Source organism: Rattus rattus, chromosome 8, assembly GCF_011064425.1.
Source record: "Rattus rattus isolate New Zealand chromosome 8, Rrattus_CSIRO_v1, whole genome shotgun sequence".
Lineage (NCBI taxonomy): Eukaryota > Metazoa > Chordata > Mammalia > Rodentia > Muridae > Rattus > Rattus rattus.
In genome coordinates this window covers 75,779,454-75,799,775 of record NC_046161.1, presented here as the reverse complement: position 1 = coordinate 75,799,775, position 20,322 = coordinate 75,779,454, and the positions used below count along the sequence as shown (strand labels likewise).

Here is a 20,322-nt window from a genome sequence, read left to right as displayed (position 1 = left end):
GGAAACTGGGAAAGGGAATAACATTTGAAATGGAAATAAAGAAATATGTCTAATAAAAAGATAAGTTATGAAATTAAAGGATAAAAGAATATCACAGTCTTTACAGATTCTTGCATATTAAAATTTTAATCTCTTTAAAATATCCAATCTCTTTTAAAATTCAAAGACTTTTTACAATTTGGAGTCTTCTAACAGTGGGTTTCACTAAACTATCAGGGTATTGTTATATTCAAAATTGGAATCAAACTGTGACTGTCCAATGTCTGAGATCTACTCATGATCTTCTAGGCTCCTCCAAGGTTTTGAGTGATTTCTCCAGCTCTTTGCTTTGTAACACACACCTTGTCTTCTGGGCTTCAGATGCCTGTACTTGGTGGTCATATCATAGTACTGGAATCTCCAAAACCCTGGTGTCTTCTGCTGCAACTAGGATTCACCCAGCCTCTCATAGACATTCTTCATGGTGCCAAGCCTCAACTTCTTTGCAGGACCACTTCAGTCCTGGGTCATCAATTACAACTGTGGCTGCACCTTCACCAATGGCCTTATATGACCTCCCAGACTGCCAAACCTCTTCATGACCCCTTCATGCTTTCAAAACCAGTATGACCTGGGTGACTCTTATGCACTACCAAGTCCAACCAGAGCATGAGGTACAACCTTGGCTATCTATGGAACACAGATTCTTTGTGCTCTAAAGAAACACTTTCCAGAAGATTTCACCTCAGTGATGCTGGTCTCTTCTTAATCACCACTAATTTCATAGTTCCAGCTAACCAGCATCAATAGTCCCAGTAACACAAAGGTTTCACTTTAGTATTTCTGGTATCTTGTTAATCACAGCTGATTCTTCAGTCCCAGCTAACCAAAACCACATATTCTTCAAAATCAAAATAACAACATCCCTGATAAGAGTCTTTTTTTTCTTATATTTTTCAAAATTTTTATTAGATATATTTCTTTACTTACATTTCAAATGATATTCCCTTTCAGGTTTCCTGTTCATAAACCCGTATCCCCACCCCTCCTCCCCCATACGGGTGTTCCCCCCATCCACCTACCTTACTGCCCACCCCTGACATTGCCCTGCACTGGAGTTACAACCTTTGCAGGACCAAGGGCATCCCATTCCACTGATGCCCAACAAGACTATCCTCTGCTACATATGCAGTTGGAGCCTTGGGTCAGTCCATGTATAGTCTTTCAGTAGTGGTTTATTCCCTGGAAGCTCTGGTTGGTTGACATTGTTGTTCTTATGGGTTTGCTCCTTCAGTCCTTCCTCCGATTCTCTAAACAGGGTCCTGTTCTCAGTTCAGTGATTTGATGTTAGCATTGAACTTTGTATTGGACATGCTCTGGATGTGTCTCTCAGGAGAGATCTATATCCGGTCCCTTCCTGCATGCACTTTTTAGCGTCACCAAACTTACCTAGTTTTCATATGTATATTTCATATATATATGCCACATGTGGGGCAAGCTCTGAATGGCCATTGCTTCAGCTGCTGCTCTAAACTTTGCTACCATATCTCCTCATATGAATATTTTTTTCTCCTTTCAAGGAGTGGGATCATCTGCATTTTGGTCATCCTTCTTCTTAAGTTTCCTGTGGTCTGTAGATTGAATCTTGGATAATTTGAGCTTTTGGGCTAATATTCAGTTATCAGTGAGTGCATAGCAAGAATGTTTTTCTGTGATTGTGTTACCTCACTCAGGATGATATTTTCTAGTTTCATCCATTTGCCTATGAATTTCATGAACTCACTGAACTCACTGTTTTTGATAGCTGAGTAGTACTCCATTGTGTAGATGTACAGCATTTTTTTGAATCCATTTCTCTGTTGAAGGGTATCTGGGTTCTTTCCAGCTTCTGGCTATTATAAATAAGGCTGTTATGAACATAGTGAAGCAAGTGTCTTTGTCGTATGTTGGAGCACCTTTTGGGTATGTGCCCAGTAGAGATATAGCTGGGTCCTCAGGTAGTAGAATGTCCAATATTCTGAAGAACGTCCAGACTGATTTCCAGAGTGGTTGTACCAGTTTGCAATCCCACCAACAATGGAGGGGTGTTCCTCATTCTCCACATACTCGCCAGCATCTGTTGCTACCTGAGTTTTTTTTAATCTTAGCCATTCTGACTGGTGTGAGGTGAAATCTCAGGGTTGTTTTGATTTGCATTTCTTTAGGTGCTTTTTGGCCATTTGATATTTCTTTACAGAGATAGAAAGGGCCATTTGCAAATTCATTTGTAATAACAAAAAAAATACAGGACAGCAAAAACTATACTCGACAATAAAAGAACTTCTGAGGGAATCACCATCTCTGACTTCAAGCAGTATTACAGAGTAATAGTTATAAAAATTGTATTGTATTGGCACAGATACAGGCAGATAGATCAGTGGAACAGAATTGAAGACCCAGAAATGAACCCAAACTTATGGTCGCTTGATATTGGACAAAGGAGCTAAAACTATCTAATGGAAGAAAGATAACATTTTCAACAAATGGTGCTGCTCAGCATGTAGAAGAATGCAAATTGACCCATTCTTATTACTATGTACAAAGCTTAAGTCCAAGTGCATAAAGGACCTCCACATCAAACCAGATGCACTAAAACTAGTAGAAAAAAAAGTGGGGAAGAGTCTCGAACAAATGGGCACTGGGGAAAATTTTCTGAACATAACTCCAATGGCTTATGCTCTAAGATCAAGAATAGACAAACGGGACCTCATAAAACTGCAAAGCTTCTGTAAGGCAAAATACACTTTCATTAGGACAAAACAGCAACGGACAGATTGGGAAAAGATCTTTACCAATCCTACAACTGATCGATGGCTAATATCCAAAATATACAAAGAACTCAAAAAGTTAGACTCCAAAGAATCAAATAACCCCTGATAAGATTCTTTAATCATCCCTCTTTCAGGCCTCCATCTTCTGCACTGGTCTCAAAGTTGTCTTCCAAGCTCCTACTGAACATTTCACAGAACTTTCTTCTAGCTCAAAATTCCAAAGTCCTTCCACAGTCCTCCCCAAAACATTGTCAGGTTGTTCCTGAAATACCCCAGTTCTGGTACCAATTTATCTAGTCACAGTTTCTATTCCTGCACAAACATCATGATCAAGAAGGAAGTTGGGAAGGAAAGGGTTTATTCAGCTCACATTCACATTGCTGTTCATCAACAAAGGAAGTCAGGACTGGAACTCAAACAGGGCAGAAAGCAGGAGTAAATGCAGTGACCGTGGAGATGTTACTTACTGGCTTGCTTGCTTCTCCTGGCTTGCTCAGCTTGCTTTCTTATAGAACCCCAAACTAGCAGTCTAGGGATGGTACCACCCACAAGGGGCCCTCCTTGATCACTACTTGAGAAAATGCCTTACAGGTGGATCTCATGGAGGCATTTCCTCAAGGGAGGCTCCTTTCACTGTGATAACTAAAGCTTGGTTCAAGTTGACACACAAAACCAGTCAGTACAAGCATCTTTTGGGTATATGCCCAGAAGGGGTATATCTGGTCCTCAGGTATAACTATTTCCAATTTTCTGAGGAACTGTCAGACTGATTTCCAGAATGGTTGTACCAGCATGCACTCCCATCAGTAATAGAGGAGTGTTCCTCTTTCTACCCATGCTCCCCAATATCTGTTGTCACCTGTGTTTTTGATCTTAGCCATTCTGCCTGGTATTCGGTGGAATCTCAAGGTTGTTTTGATTTGCATTACCCTGATGACAAATGGTGTTGAACATTTCTTTAAGTGTTTCTCAGCTATTTGAGATTCCTCAAATGAGAATATTGTTTAGTTATGCAGTGTTCTGCCAAGAACCAACTTCAGCTTAGAGAAGGGTTCTGAGGAATAGTTGTCTAGTAGACATGAAATAAAGTACTCATAGTGAAATTGTGGGTCCAAGCTGCCTGCCTGTGTTCTGCTCAAGATATCATTCCAGTCTGCTTTCTCTTTGTGTTCTGCTTTTTCTAAAGATCTCCAGACAGCTTTCTTTCTGGACAGCTTTCTCTTGGTATTGTCTGCACAAGACAGTTTTCTAAGCAGTTTCTCTCCCTTGTTATTCCAAAGTAAATTCTCTGGATAGCTCACCAGGAGCAGTCATAACAGTCTATTATTTTACATATCAATCCAGTCATTTACTGCAGATTTCCCTTTGATTATCCTGTAAATCAGCAGCCTGTGACTCCAGCCCCTTAATTCTTTGGAGACAGAAATAAAATATTTTCTTTTAACATTTCAAAATGATTCAGAGATTTGCCTGCCTCTACTAAGCATAGACCAGGAGCTGCCACACAATAGAAGAATGGATACAGAAATTGTGGTTCATTTACACAATGGAATGCTACTTAGCTATTAAGAAAAAGACATCCTGAGTTTTGCAGGCAAATGGATGGAACTAGAAAATATCATCCTGAGTGAAGTAACTTAGACTGAAAAGGACTTGCATGGTATGTAGTCACTAATAAGTGGAAATTAGCCAAAACAATATATAGAATTCTCCATATGCAATTCACAGAATTCAAAAAGGTTAATAAGCCAAAGAACCCAAGTTGGATGGCTCAATCCCAATTGGGTAGGAGAAGAAAGCAATCACAGGAAGAGGAGGGATAGAGGGAGGGAAGGACCTATGGGGGAAATTGGACAAGGAGAGAAACATGGTCAGGTGTTGGATAGGGGGAACAAGAATGAAATTCTTAAGGCCAGCAGAAAAAATAGAAACAGGTAGCCTCAGGACCTAGTAGGTGGAGGGACCCTCTAAAATGTACCAGAGACCAGGAAGGTGAGAGACTTTCAGGTCTTAGATGAAATGCCCTAGAGGGAGGATAAGGAACTTGTAGAGCCTACCTTCAGTAGAAATACAAGTTAGGGATGGCATTACCATCCCACAGTCAAAAACACTAACCCATAATTTTTCCTGTCTAAAATAATTGCAGGGACATAAATGGAGAAAAGCCTGAGGAAAAGGAGGTCTAGCGACTGGCCCAAATTGGGATCCAACTCAAGGGAAGGCTTCAAGGCCTGATACTATTACTGAAGCTATGGTATGCTCAAAAAAGGAGCCTGTCATTACTGTCCTCCAAAAGACCCATCAAGCAGCTGAAGGAGTCATATGTAGATATTTACACCCAACCAATGGACAGAAGATGCTGACCTCTCTGGTTGAATTAGGAAAAAAACTAAAAGAAGCTGTGGAGGAGAGTGACCCTGTAGGAAAACCAGCAGTCTCCTGAGATGTCTCAGTTACTAGGCCACCAATCAGGTAGCATATACCAGATGATATCAGGCTCAAACATATATGTAGCAGAGGACTGCCAGGTTTGGACTTAGAAATAATGCATATAACCTAAAAAAGACTGGAAGTTCCAAGGAGTCGGGAAGTCTGGTAGGGTGGGGTGGGGGTTTGCGAACATCCTTGTGGAGATGGGAAAAGGTTTGGGATATGGAACAGGCAGAGGATGGACTTGGAGGGGATAAAATCTGGACTGTAGAAAAAAACAATTAAATGAAAAAATAAAAATCATAGATCATAAGCTAGCTATGTGGAATCCTTTTGTGAAATTACTATTTCTACCATACCTTGTTCTGTCACAGACTGACCCTGGTCTCAGGAGTCTATCTGCCTTTGTAATTATAAACAAAAAGAGTTAGCTAAATGAGATCTTTTTTTTTTTTAATGATCACCACTCCCTAAATCTCTTTATCTCCTTCCTTAGTATCATTCTAAGGAGTTGGCTCACAGCACAGCTGATTTTGTTCCCTTAGATATGTAAAGACCCTCATATAATTCATATTGAATCCTTATATTTTTTAGAAATTATATATTTTTGAACCCATGTTTTATAGTTCATTTCCACAACCTTAAGGACTGTCCTGAAACTCCCAATGTTTACCATTTTGCTGAGACTTTAATCATACCCATGCCTCAAGGACTTGTGCTGTCTTTAATGTTCATGAGTCATTAATATTAACAGGGGAAACATTCCTTTAAGGAGGAACATAAAGTATGTACATTATTATACAAACAAGCCTTAATCCTATGGCAGTCATCCACATCCCTGGAAGCCCACTCCTACTGGTCCTACCCCAGGAAAAGCGACATTCTATTCCTATCCCTACTAAAGCACACTACACTTGGCCATTTTCCCATAATAAGCTAAATCATTTAAACTTACAACATTATCCAGTTTGACATTCATGTATAAACAGAGCCATTTATCTGTTTGTCTATCTATATCTAATAAAAATTAAAATTAATGAATTATTTACAATCTATAAAATGCTTCCTGTGTTGAATTGTCAAAAGTATTTTGCTTATTTAATTTTATTCCACAAATGAATTCTCATACTCATCCTTTTGACTGTATCAGTAGTTTGATATTATTTTTGATTTGAGAATGCTCCATTGTTTTGATTTTTCTAACAATTATAGCATATATTTATTAAAAATTAAACTTCTATATGCATTTCTGTTCAGAAATATATTTATTTGATATTATCTTAGAAACATACTCTTCAGTGACACATGTGTATAATAAAGTATATTTTGATTAACTGATAAAACTAGTTGAGATTTTTAAAACATGCTTGTATTTTATTTTATTCTAGTTTTAATTTACAGAAAATTTTGGACATAAAAAAAATCATAAAATAATTTGTGCTTTAATTATAACATCTCTCCCTTCCCTTTTGTCAATCCCTTTTTTTTAATTCCTTCTCTCTCTCTCATTCAATTTCATGGCCTTGTTTTACAATTACTGTTTTACAGTAATTGTTTTTGTCTGCACACATGTATTTGTATATATGCTTGTTTTAGAAGATTTTTCTTCTGGGCTCGAGAGATGGCTCAGAGGTTGACAACACTAGCTACTCTTTAAGAAAATCTTGGTTTGTTTTTCAGCACTCGTCTGAGCTCTTGGTCATATAGCCTGGAAAGGTAGAGTGCAGCAATCCTGAGTAGTAAAAATAGAAGAAAAATGTAATAAATATTAATAGGAGAAGACTAAAGAACACCTCAGAAGTCATCTAAGGACATAATCTAAAGTTCATTCTGAAGACCTATCAATAATTGGAGCTGCAATGCATCTGTACTGGCAGAAAACTAAATATGAAAAATAAAGCAGTAGAAGGTTGCAGGAATATGCTAACATCTAAGGAGCCTTTCTGAAAAAAAATTTCTAACATGACAAATATGTTTGGAGTGTTTATTTACTAGCATTGGTAGTAAATATGAGAGGTACTAGAGAGAGAGAGAGAGAGAGAGAGAGAGAGAGAGAGAGAGAGAGAGAGAGAGAGAGAAGAAAATTGCCTGTTCTGTTATTTACCTTTGTTGTGATAAAATGTACCTCCCAAAAACTATTTACAAGGAGACAAGTTGAACTCACTTATAATTCCAGGTTATAGTCCATATTTAAAATGAATATTGAAAGGAGCTAGTCTAACCAAATCCACAGACAAGAACAGAATAAAATGAAAGCTTTTTCTGTCTCTTTTCCAAGTTGTCTATCTTCAGCTTGCTTTCCTTACACGGAGCACAAAAACTCTTTTAGGGTGAATATTGCTACCCACAATGTGTTCTGTGTTGACACATCTATCAGCAATCAAGACAATGCTTCATAGACATGGTCATATGGCCACTTGTTCTAGGCGATTCTTCAACAGAATGTCTCTTGCACCCTTCTCACAATGATCAAGTTTGTGATGACTTGACATTCAAAACTAACCAATACATAGTAATAGGAGCATTATGGTAAACCTAAAAAGCACTTAATTTTAAATGTTCATCTTTTATGTGCTAAGGATCATTCTATTAGATAAATGATCTTAATATCCATGCTCTCTATATTGACTTACCATAGATAGATATCACCTAAAATGAGTTAAATTATAATTTTTATTAGATATAGGAGTCAGTAAAATCATTAGAAGTCTTCAAAAATTATTTTTTTCTCAATTAAAGGAACTTTACATGAAATAGTCATATATTATTAATTATGTTTAGTGAGCGTATGTATGTGTGTGTGTGTGTGTGTGTGTGGTGTGTATGTGTGCACATGTGCATGTGTGTCTTACACATTACTGCATCAAAAAACTGAGGCATTCAAAATGATTGGAAAACTGAAACTAAAAATTCTTAAATTCAGGGAGTTCAGCATACTCACATAAGACGTTATCATGGCAATGATAATTATTCCTTCTGGTGAAAAAGGAAATAATGCCATGTTGAGTGTTAAGAAAAAGAGGTTTTTTATTTGTTTGCTTGTTTGTTTGCTTTTTGGTTTTTTTTTTTATTTTTGGCTCATGATTTTCAAATTTTCAGGTAAAGTTTCTACAAACTTCAACGGATTGATTCCAGAGACAAAGGAGGAAAACCATGGTAGATGGATGTTGTTCATACTGTGAAAGGCAGAAAGAAGATACCAGAAAAACAACTGGGAAAAGTGTGAATATAAACTATTCTTTTCTATAAAACCACACAATGACTTAATTTCTCCCTCTAATCTCTAATGAGAATACTTTTTATAATTTTAAATGCATCAATGAATTTAAGCTTGGTGAAAATGAGCTCTTCCAAACACATTATCTTTGACTATCACCACCATCTAATGGCCAGTCCTTCATTACTAACTTTTTGGAGGTATTATGCAAGAGAACCGTAACACTAGAAATAGTATAATACATATACAACTGAAGATATACATTTAAATAGCCTTAGAATCTTGAAATTTTCAATTTTAATCTTCAGAGTTATCAGTAATCATTAAAATTCTCTCTCTCTCTTTCTCTCTCTCTTTCTCTCTCTCTCTCTGTGTGTTTGTTTGTTTGTTTGTCTGTCTACATATGAATCAACTAGAATTATGCAAATTTCCAAATATTAAAGATTTCTATCTTAAACCTAATTACATTATTCTTAAAAAGCTATATAAAAAGCATCATGTCCTCCATATTGCTGCAAAATTGACACATTTACAGATGTTTTGGTTAACATGAATATTTTCATTGTTTGAACTTATTTTCACTAAATTAGACTCTTTTCTCTTATGAGTAACAACAAACCCAATTCTAAAATTTGCTTCAACTAGTTAGTAAGGTATATCCTTTTCTGCTTCACATATATCCTACATGTACATAAGTACATATTTAATAGCGAATCTTAATGTATGTATATAAAAATTTTGACACAAAAGATGTGTTACTCCTGAAACAAATGGGAAGAGTAGAGGATGTCCTAGTTTGATTTCAGTTGCTGTGAAGCACCCTTTGAAAACAACCCAATGAAGAACAGGATATGGTTTAAATGTTACTTTCTATCACTGACTGAAGCCAGGGCAGAAATCTTATTATGAAAATGGAAGCAGAGACTTTGAAGGGTAGTTGAATATGGACTTTCTTCTCTGATTTATTATCTAATCTACTTATACACCTGATGTCCATGTGTCTATGGATGGGATTCTACACAGTGAGTTTGGTCCTCTTACTCCAAACAGTAATTAAGAAAAACTTCCAGAGATGATTACAAGCACATCTGATGCACATAGAGTTGTATCTAGTTCACTGTATGATTAGGATGCTGTCTTTGTTTGAGTCTCTGTTCAGTGTATTGTCTTCTGCCTCATCATCAAAAGCCATTTTATCCAGTGTGCTGCCAAGCACTGAATTATTAACAATCTCATAGTAATATGTAGAAAAGTTAAGAGCCAATCTCTGGTGGATTGGATGTGTAGGTTGCATCTCTTTCTTTTTTATGTTAAATGCATCTTGGTAGATTCCTTGGTACTTTTCTATCATTTGTTTATCAACACAATACTGAAAATAATCTTCCTTCATTTAAAGACAGACTTTACATGCTGGATTAATTGCACTGGCTATTAAATACTTATCCAATATTTCAGGACTGTGGTACAGATGCTCCAAATTCACTTTCCCCTGATAGTCCTTGATCAGCTGCAATTTCTTCTTGGAGATATTGGTCTTCCAGTCAATGTTCAACATGATTCTTGAACTAAACTTGTAGCCCCAATCACATTCTCACAAGCTAATGATAGTAGGTTGAATTCATTGGACACCTAAGAATTCTGCTCCATTATGCTTTCATGCATGTGGTAATGTTTTCATAATCCTCAGTCTGCTCAATCAGCTTGGCTGTCTGAATCAGCTCAGTCTTTTCCACAGTGAACAAGAGCCAGATCAGAGTCCTTCTCATCTCTGCAGACACAATCAGTGACCAAATAATATTTGTACTATCATTAATTAGATAGATATTTTGTTCATCTGAAAAAGAAAATGTACCACTTTAGATAAATAATATGATATACATGTGTAAGAACAATAAAATACAGGTGTCTTCTGGAAATATCTGAAGCCAAAATAATAATGTCTTATCAAAATCACTGCCTAAACATGAGCTAATTAAGGATAACAGCAATAGGGCTAATGCAGTTTTGTGAAATCCCTGAAATTCTTAATTCTACACAAAAAACTTCAGGAAACTAAAAAAATGCTGAAAATGGTAGAAATAGTATCCCTCTGGGAAGAGCAAATCAATTGGTAGATACACAATATATATACAATATAGTGCTGTACAGACTATGTTATATTTAGAAATATGCATGTGTTTGCATGTATCAATAACAAAAAGCAAGGTCAATTTGAAATAGATATTTGGAGGTATATGAAAGATTAAAGGGATGAATAGTGTTGGCAAAAATGATATAATCATATTATACCCAGAAAAAAATGGATAAAAACAACTCAACGATTAGAAGCCCCCAGTGGAATCATCACACTAGTGATGATGAAATCATTTCTACGCACACACTCTCTCTTTAAGAATAGGCACTCCAGAGATCAGAATGGTAATGTAATAGCTACTCTAATGAAGACCTTTGGATATTAAGCCCTTAGGGAAATAGAGAGTAGAATTAATATGTCATGCAAAAGGACTGGTCAATTCAGGAAAGAACACCAGTCACTTTCCTATGTTTTCCACACTGGCATACCTTCTATCTTCAACATAAACGTAAGATTTTGCAGTCAATTCTAATCAAATTAAGTCTTTAGTAATGTTCTGTTTAGGTACGATATAAATATATAAATCACTGATGATTCAATTCATTTCATTCCCTATAAGGTTTAATATAAACAGACCTAAACAATACTTATTTGATTTTTCAATCTAAGTATTCAAATGAAGAGCCCTGCATAAGGTATTTTAACAAGCAGTCATTCCTTTAATTGTTCATAATTCTCAATCTAAATATGTTATCTGTTTAAAGTTTCTCAATTTCTATTACACATTTCTGAGGTTATGAATTTTTGTGTAAGAATTAATTGCAATATATCAGAAATCCAGATTAAAAATGCAGAATGGTGGCTTTATATGTTGAGTGCTGCTGAGTACTTTCTTTTTTTTTTTTTTCTTTTTTTCGGAGCTGGGGATCGAACCCAGGGCCTTGTGCTTGCTAGGCAAGCACTCTACCGCTGAGCTAAATCCCCAACCCCTGCTGAGTACTTTCATCCTATTTACTTCTAGTAATGGAATAATCTCATGGTATTTATCAAGGTATGATGAAGCCTAATAGACAAATGCTTGTTTATATTCAATGTGAATAGTTTTATGTGAATGAATGAGAAAATGATTAGTACATTCAATAAGATATTTGTTAGTCTACAAGCAGGACCTACATCTGATTGTTTGAAAAGTTGTATGCTGTGGTCAGCTTCACCACTTCACAATTGCACCAATTAATATCAAATTGCTTAGATAATTCTAGATTACAAGAATGAATATATTACTTCACTACGGGAACATAAGTGGTAAGATTCTGAGTAATTTACAGATGTTACATAAAAAATGGGCTTTTGTATCCAGAGCATTAACATACTGTGTTTATACTCATACACATGTAAGTTTTCTCTTCTATACACAGAGTGGTAGGAATATATAAGAAGTCTCAAGGGTAGGGAGATAGTACAGAGTAAGGGAGTAAACCAACTAAGATGGATTATTTGATCATATAGTAAATAAATCTATTATTATTATTGATGATTTTAAAGAGTAAAAGATACATTTCAAACAATCTTGCCATTTTGCTGTTATTTTCTTTTTAAATTAGAAATTGTTTTGCAATAGAAAAATAGAAATTATCATCACACTATCATCAGTTCATCACACTAAATTGACTAACAGGAATAAATGAGGCATTTTTGGATCATTATATTTTATTTAATTGTTTACAACCTCTGTTTACTATAGGATAAACTGGTAGATATTTTGGTTGGATAATAATAGTATTTCAATAATATCACTATCAGACCCGTGCTGTCCCTAATAGAATGAGGAGGATTAACACTTTGAAAGAATATAAACTTTTGATTATTGACAATAAAAAGTTCTTTTTCTGAACGAAAATGTGTATAACATTACTTACCATTGTGATTTATCAAAGGATAATGAAAGAGTGATGATGTGATTGAGAAATTTAAACGTGAAAATATTTGATCTTTACATCATTTTATTATACAGAGAAAAATTTTCATTAAGTATACATTTTTACAAAAAACAAAAACAAACAAACAAACAACAACAACAAAATAAATGCATTGTGCCTGCAAGATTGCTTAACAAGTAAAGGTTCTTGCTACTGATGCTGACAACTGGAATTCTTGCCTTAGGATTCAAGTTGCAAAAAGAGATAACTAACACTTAAAAGTCCTTTTCTGAAATCCACATATGTGTAATTGTACAAAACATTCCACACCCAAATATGATAATATATATAATGAATAAAACAATGGGTATCACAACCAACCCAATGGAATTAAGTACTGTCTACATGTCTATATCTTAAATGAGGCTGATTACATATATGAATTAAGAGCTAAACTTTTATCACTAAGATGTTCCCAAGCAATGCTGAAGCATGGTGTCCTACATTGAATTTACTTGGTGTTTCTAATAGGTTGGCAGCAACATGGAACCTGGAAACCAAACAGGTGCACATTACTTTTTTCTGATTGAGCTAACCAATGATCCTACAATGGCACCCTTCATCTTTGGCCTCTTCCTGTTTATATACTTGGTAACAATCCTGGGAAATTTGCTCATCATCATTGCTGTCATCTCTGACTCTCATCTACAAACACCAATGTATCACTTTCTTTCCAAACTTTCATTTACTGACATCTGCCTAAGTACAACCACTGTCCCAAATATGTTGAAGAACATCCACACGCAGGACCAGAGCATAAGTTACACAGGCTGCCTCACTCAGGCCTGTTTTGTTTTGAGTTTTGCTGTATTAGAAAGCTGTATCCTTGCTGCAATGGCCTATGACCGTTATGCAGCTATTTGTCATCCTCTGAATTACACAGTAATTATGAATCCATACTTCTGTGGTCTACTGATTCTATTGTCCTTGATTATTAGCATTGTGAACAGCTTATTACAGTGTTTGATGATACTACGGTTGTCATTTTGCACAAATAATGACCTTCCTCTATTCTTCTGTGAACTTGCTCAAGTCATCAAACTTGCCTGTTCTGACACTCTCATCAATTATATCCTGATATATCTTGCAACATTTATATTTGGTGGAATCCCAATCTTTGGAATCATTTTCTCCTATACTCGAATTGCCTCTTCTATTTTGAAAATATCTTCCCTAAGAGGAAAATACAAAGCCTTTTCTACTTGTGGATCTCACTTGGCAGTTGTCTCTTTATTTTATGGTGCAGGAGTTGGAGTTTATATCAGCTCTTCAATTACTGTTTCTCCTCAGACAACCACAGTGTCATATATGATGTACACAGTGCTCCCTCAAATGTTCAACCCTTTTATCTATAGTTTAAGGAATAAAGATATGAAAGAAGCCTTGCAAAAACTCATTGCTAAGGTATCAAGTCTTCTCTGATATACATATATATATATATATATGTATATGTATTTAATATATATATGTACAGATTTGAACTACTCATGTGTTTCAGAGAGTAAGAATGTCTGTTTTGTTCTTGTCTTTTATATATTATATTAACACGAAATCTTTAAATATATCCTGTGATTTATCAATTATTTATTTTTCTGCAATGATAATGATTTCACCAAGAGTTTTCATTATATTATATCATATATTTTGCATATGCTATACAATCAGAAACAAGTAAATATTGCTAATTTATTAATTTCAATATGTATGCAAATTGAGAAAAGTAAATACATTAACAGATATAAATCACACATGTACATTCATATATATTAAAGGGTTATTTGGGAGTTCTGCATTCACTCTGTCACAGGGCTTGCTGCTCAGAGAGACAGGACATGGGAAGCTGACCATATTTAGCCCACAGCCATTGCCAGGTGGGTATCAGTTGTAAGGAACCCCAGGAGACCACTCCAATGATCGGGAAGCAAAGTCTGGAACATGGGACATATCCAGAGCTGGCTCAGTGATTTCTGGACCAACAAGTTCTCAGACTCTTGGGCATCTAGTCACCTCTGGAAGCCACCAAAGGCCTGAGAATGGAGTAGGAAGCTGCAGGGCTAGATGAAGCCCTAGGCAGAAGGGGAAAATCGGGGTGCCAGTTGGTCCTGTAGGTGTAGTCTTTGGCTTGACTGTGATTGTCTGTAGACTTGGTAGTAGCCAACGCTGGGATCACAGAGAAACCTTCTTCTGAAGATTAGACAGAGACTCTGTAGGCAAAGGGCTTCTGTATGGCTCCTCAAAGCAGAACCCGATGAAAAGAGTCAGTCCGTGGTTTTAAGACATTTATTGTCGTGTGGAAACTGGATGAGTAAAACTGTACCACACTTCTCAGGGTGGGCCTGAGATTTTTTTTTTTCAGGGAAGAGTGTCTGGGAAGGAAAGTTCATTGGCTAAGCCTCTAGGCCTTTAAGTAACTCATCATAATGGAGATTTGTCTTGAGCCTACATGACATGTGTTCAAGTCCTCTACCCATGGAGGGGGTTGGGACATTGTTCTTACATTACTTATTAAAACAAATCTATGGAGGGGTATGGCTAGTGACAGGGGCCTGGTTTCCAGGGAGTCAGGTAAAATATCTATTGTTCCTTTCAGGGTCACTAGGGATTTAATCCTTTGCTCCACTGGGAAACAGTGTGCCTTTCACAGTCCCAAATAGATGTACAAATTAGTACATACATGAATCAAAAAGATTTAATGGACTTGAGTGAAAAAAAAGTATTGATTCCTTGAAGTAGTTGGAGTGAGTAAAAAGAAGTGGATATAATATAATTATATTCTATATTCAAAATATAAAATTTCCTGGAAACTTATTTGGGAAAGTGACTTTTACAGATTAAGCTTAGAACAAAAAAAAAAAAAAAAAAAAAAAAAAAAAAAAACCAAAAAAAAACCAAATTAAGCTTAGATTTACTTTTTTTAAATTTATGTACTTTTATTCTTTAATCCTTTTTTACAATCCTGATTTCATCCCTCCTCCCTTTCTGTCCCACTGAACTTTTCCGATCCCATACCTCCTTCAACCATTTACACCCCAACACCATACCAAGAGAATGTACCTATTTCAGCACCCCCATACCGCCAAGTCACCACACACCCTGGAATCTTGAATACGTAGAGGGTTAGGTGCATCTTCTTTCTCTGAGAACAGAACAGGAAGTCATCTTCTGTATATGTGTCAGGGGCCTCACATCAGTTGTTGTATGCTTCCTGGTTGGTGGCTGCCTATCTGAGAGATCTTAGGGGTCCAGGTTAGTTGAGATTGCTGGTTTCCCCCTAGGGCTGCTCTCCTCCTCTGGTTATTCCAGCTTATTTCCAATTCAGCCATGGGAACCCATGTTTCTGTCCATTGGTTGGGTGCTAGTATCTGAATTGACTCTTTTAGCTGCTTCTCGGGCCTCTCAGAGGGCAGCCATAGTAGGCTCCTGTCTGCAAGCAAACCACAGCATGAGGAAAATAGTCAGGCACAGAGGCCTCCCCTTGATCTGGAACCCAATTTGGGCCTGTCACTGAACCACCTTTCTCAAATACTCTTCTTCATTTTTGATCCTTCAGTTCCTTCAGAAAGGAACAATTCTGGGTCAGAGCTCTTGACTATAAGATGACAAACCCATCCCTCCAATTGACGTCCAGTTCCCTCAATGGAGGTGGACTCTACTAGTTTCCCCATTCCCATGGTAGGGCACTTCAATCAAGGTCCCTTCCTTTGAGTCATAAGAGTCTCTCATCTCCCAGGTCTCTGGTACATCCTAAACTGTCCCCCCATCTCCTAGCTCACAAAGTTGTCTTTTCCATTTTCTGCTGACCTTCAGCGCTTCGGTCCTGTCCCCTGCACCCACTAACCTGACCACGTTCCTCCCTTACCTCCCTGTCCACTCTCACCCATGACTGCTTTCTTCTTCCCAATTGAGATAGAATTATCTACACTTGCGTCTTTCAGCTTTTTAATCTTCTTGAGTCTTGTGCTCTGGGCATTCTGTACTTTTTGGCTAATAACCATTTATTAGTGTGAACATACAATGCATGTTCTTTTCAGTCTATGTTACCTCACTCAAGATAATATTTTGGTTCCATCCATTTGCCTGCAAAACTCATGATGTCCCCCCCCTCTCTCTTAATTATTTACCATATTTAAAAAAACAAAACAAAACAAAACACACAAACAAAGAAACCCTAACGGTTGTTCTTCTTCACCCCCAGTATTTCTATTTGACAAAGTCAAGTGGGAGACAGTGATTTGAGCTCCTGGCCCGAAGCAACGTTCTCCCTTCTGCTCCATGTACCTCAAGCAGGAGTGGTAGTGCAAAGAGGTCTAGACAGTCAACATCGGTGGGCAGCACACTGGCTGTATGGCTGTCATGTTTGTTCTCCACGTTGCCACCAGCGCACTCAGATCTACATCTCCTGCCTATGGAAACACAAAGGTGCCTGCAGGAGGCAGGTGTAGGGCAGAGCAGGCCCAAGGCAGCACACAGCAAATGCAGCAGACAAGTACTACCTCTTCCTATTATACAGCCTGGCTCAGGCCCCCTGTCCTGAGTGGTGTATACATGATAAGACAATTTCCAGATCCTAACAGGGATCCTGTTGGTTGAATGTTAGGCTCAAAAAATCTGGCAATATGGTGGCTTCCTCTAGAAAACACATCATTTATAATGGGGCCAAAGTGAGAACTCAGCTTCTTTCACACTCTGGGGCTTGGAGTTTACTTGCTTTTCTCCTGCTCAAGTTAAAAAGAAAGATTAATCCTTTCCACCAGCCCATCAAAAATCTGCTTCTACCTAAGATGTAAGTGGTTGTGGCCCCCAAACACCAAAGCTACCCCAGAAACTGCCATGACCCCAAACCACTCAGATACATGAATGCCACAGACTGTGATAACGCATGTAGAGAAGCTCAATCTTCTTTTTTAAGATTTATTTTTTTAAATGTATGTAAATACACTGACACTGTCTTCAGACACACGAGAAGAGGGCACCAGATCTCAATACAGATGGTTTTAAGCCACCATGTGGTTCCTGAGAATTGAACTTGGGACCTTTGGAAAGTAGTGCTCTTAACCTCTGAGCCATCTCTCCAGCCTTGAGAGATGTCTTGTGGACAGTGTTTCCTTCTCCAGACATTCACCTGTTTGTTCTCTCCAAATAAACCTTATTTGACTCCCATTCCAATAAAGCACAGGCTACAGGAGTGAATAGTTTAAAAAACTCAGGAGTGGAAGACAGGGCTGGCTTTCATGGCTAATGCTGCAAACCTTTCACCTTCACTGCCTGGAATGAAGCTAGTGGGTGAAGAAAAACCAAACGGAGTCAATGGCAAGAGCTGCAGGCTATGAAGACAATGGGTCAGACCCAGAACTGTATAAATTTTAGCACTATAAAGACGAGAAGACAGGTCCATGAACTCACCAGAGCATACCTCCACAGCATGGCTTCCAGAAGCTGTATCTAACGTAGCGTGAGCATCAGCATCTGGACACATACAAGTGTTTCTTTCTGCCTCATTCTTAATAGCCCAGTAGTATTACTTTCTATTCCATGTGAGTAGGAACCAAATTTTCTGTATCCATTCTTTTCTTGTGGGACACCTGGGTTGTTTCCAGCTTCTGGCTATCAAAGAAAAAAAATCCTTCTATGAGCACAGTGGAACATGTGCCCTGTGGCATGGCAGGGCATCTTTTGGTTATATACCCAAGAGTGGTATAACTGGGTCTTCAGGCTGATTTTTTCTAGTTTTATGAGGAACCTCCTGATGTATTTCCAGAGTAGTTGTATAGATTTGCAATACCACCAGCAATGGATGAGTGTTCCTGTTTTTTCACATGCTTGCCACTGAGTTTCTGATCTTAGCCGTTCTAACTGGTGTAAGTGGAATCTCAGGGTCCTTTTAATTTTCATTTCCCTCATCACTAGGGACATGTCTTTAAGTGTTTCTCAGCCCTTCAAAATTCCTGTATTATGAATTCTCTGTTTAGTTTTAAACCCCATTTTTTTTGATTGGGATGTTTGGGTTTTTTTGTGGGCAGCTTCTTTTTTTATTGGATATTTTAAGTGTTTATATTTTAAATCATATCTGCTCCCCCTATCTATTCATCTCTTCTCCCCCTGATTCTATGAAGATGCTCCCACTCCTGTCTACCCACTCCCACCTTAGCATCCTGGCATGGCCCTACACTAGTGAAACTAGCTTTCACAGAACCAAGGGCTTCTTCTCCTATTGATGCCAGACAATGCCATCCTCTGCTACATATGTGGCTGAAGACATGCATCCATCCATGTGTACTTTTGGGATTGTGGTTTAGTCCCAAGGAGCTCTGGGGAGTCTGGTTGGTTGATAATATAGTTCAACCTATGGGTTACAAACCTTTTCCATTCCTTCAGTCCTTTCTCCAACTCCTCCATTGAAGGCCCTGTCTTCAGTCTGAGGAAGCTGCAAACATTACCATCTGTATCAGTAAAGGTTCTGGCAGAGCCTCTCAGGAGGTATCATATCAGGCTCCACTCAGCAAGCACCTCTTGGCATCAGCAATAGTGACTGGGTTTGGTGGCTGCATATAGGATGGATCCACAGGTGAGGAAGTGTCTGGATGGCTTTGCCTTCAATCTCTGCTCCATTCTTTGTCCCTGTAATTCCTCCCATGATAATTTTGATTCCCCTTCTAAGAAGAACTGAAGCATCCAGATTTTGGTCTTCCTTTTCCTTGAGGTTCATACATTCTATAAATTGATACTTGAGTATTCTGAGCTTTTGGGCTAATATACATTTATCAGTGTGTGCATCCAATTGTGTTCTCTTGTGACTGGGTTAGCTCCCCCAGGATGATATTTTCTAATTTGATCCATTTATCTAAGATTTTTGTGAAGTTATTGTTTTTAATAGCTGAGTAGTACTCTACTGCCTAAATGTAACATGTTTTCTGTATCCATTCCTCTGTTAAAGACCATCTGGGTTCTTTCCAGTTTCTGACTATTATTAATAAGGCTGCTATGAATAAAGTAGAGCATGTGTCCCTGTTAAATGTTGGAGCATCTTTTGGGTGTATTCCCAAGAATGGTAGAGCTGTTTCCTCAGGTCGAAATATTTCCAATTTTGTAAGGAACTGTCAGACTGATTTCCAGAGTAGTTGTACCAGGTTGTGATCCCACCAACAACAACAATGAAGGAGTTTTTCTCTCTCAATACATCCAGTGCAGCTTCTTCTGTCACCTGAGTTTTTTATTTTAGCCATTTGGACTGGTGTGAGGTTTGTTTTGATTTGCATTTCCCTGATGACTAAGGATGTTGAACCTTTCTTTTTTTTCTTTTAATGGATATTTTTATTTACATTTCAATGCTATCAGCTTTTCCATTTTCTCCTCCAGAAAACAACTATCCCAACTCCCCTACCCCAGACACTCCCTTCCACCTCCCCACCCTGAATCCCTCTACACTGCTGGCATCCAGTCTTGACAGGAACAAGGGCCTCTCCTTACATTGATGTCGGACAAGGCCATTCTCAGCTACATATGCAGCAGGAGTCATATGTCCATCCCTGTGAACTCTGTGGATCATGGTTTAGTCCCTGGACCCTCTGGGAGGTCTGGTTGGTTGATATTGTTGTTTTTCCTATGGGGTTGCAAACCCCTTCAGCTCCTTCAGTCCTTTCTCTAACTCCTCCAATAGGGACCCAACTCTCAGTCCAAAGGTTGGCTGCCAGCATCCAATTATGTATTTGACAGTCTCTAGCAGAAACTTTCAGGAGGCAGCTATATCAGGCTCCTATCAGCATGGACTTCTTGGCATCCACAATATTATCTGGGTTTGGTGACTGTATATGTGATGAATATCCAGGTGTGTCA

At 37.8% G+C, this 20,322-nt stretch overlaps 1 protein-coding gene and 1 pseudogene across 1 annotated transcript; one reads left to right on the top strand and one right to left on the bottom strand.

Annotated features, from left to right (window-relative positions):
* Positions 1-9,550: 9,550 nt before the first annotated feature.
* LOC116908222 lies at positions 9,551-10,202 on the bottom strand (annotated as a pseudogene).
* Positions 10,203-12,972: 2,770 nt separating this feature from the next.
* On the top strand, positions 12,973-13,911 carry LOC116907307 (olfactory receptor 7G2-like). The gene has a single exon (XM_032910252.1). The coding sequence runs from the start codon at positions 12,973-12,975 to the stop codon at positions 13,909-13,911; it is 939 nt and encodes a 312-aa protein (XP_032766143.1).
* Positions 13,912-20,322: the final 6,411 nt, after the last annotated feature.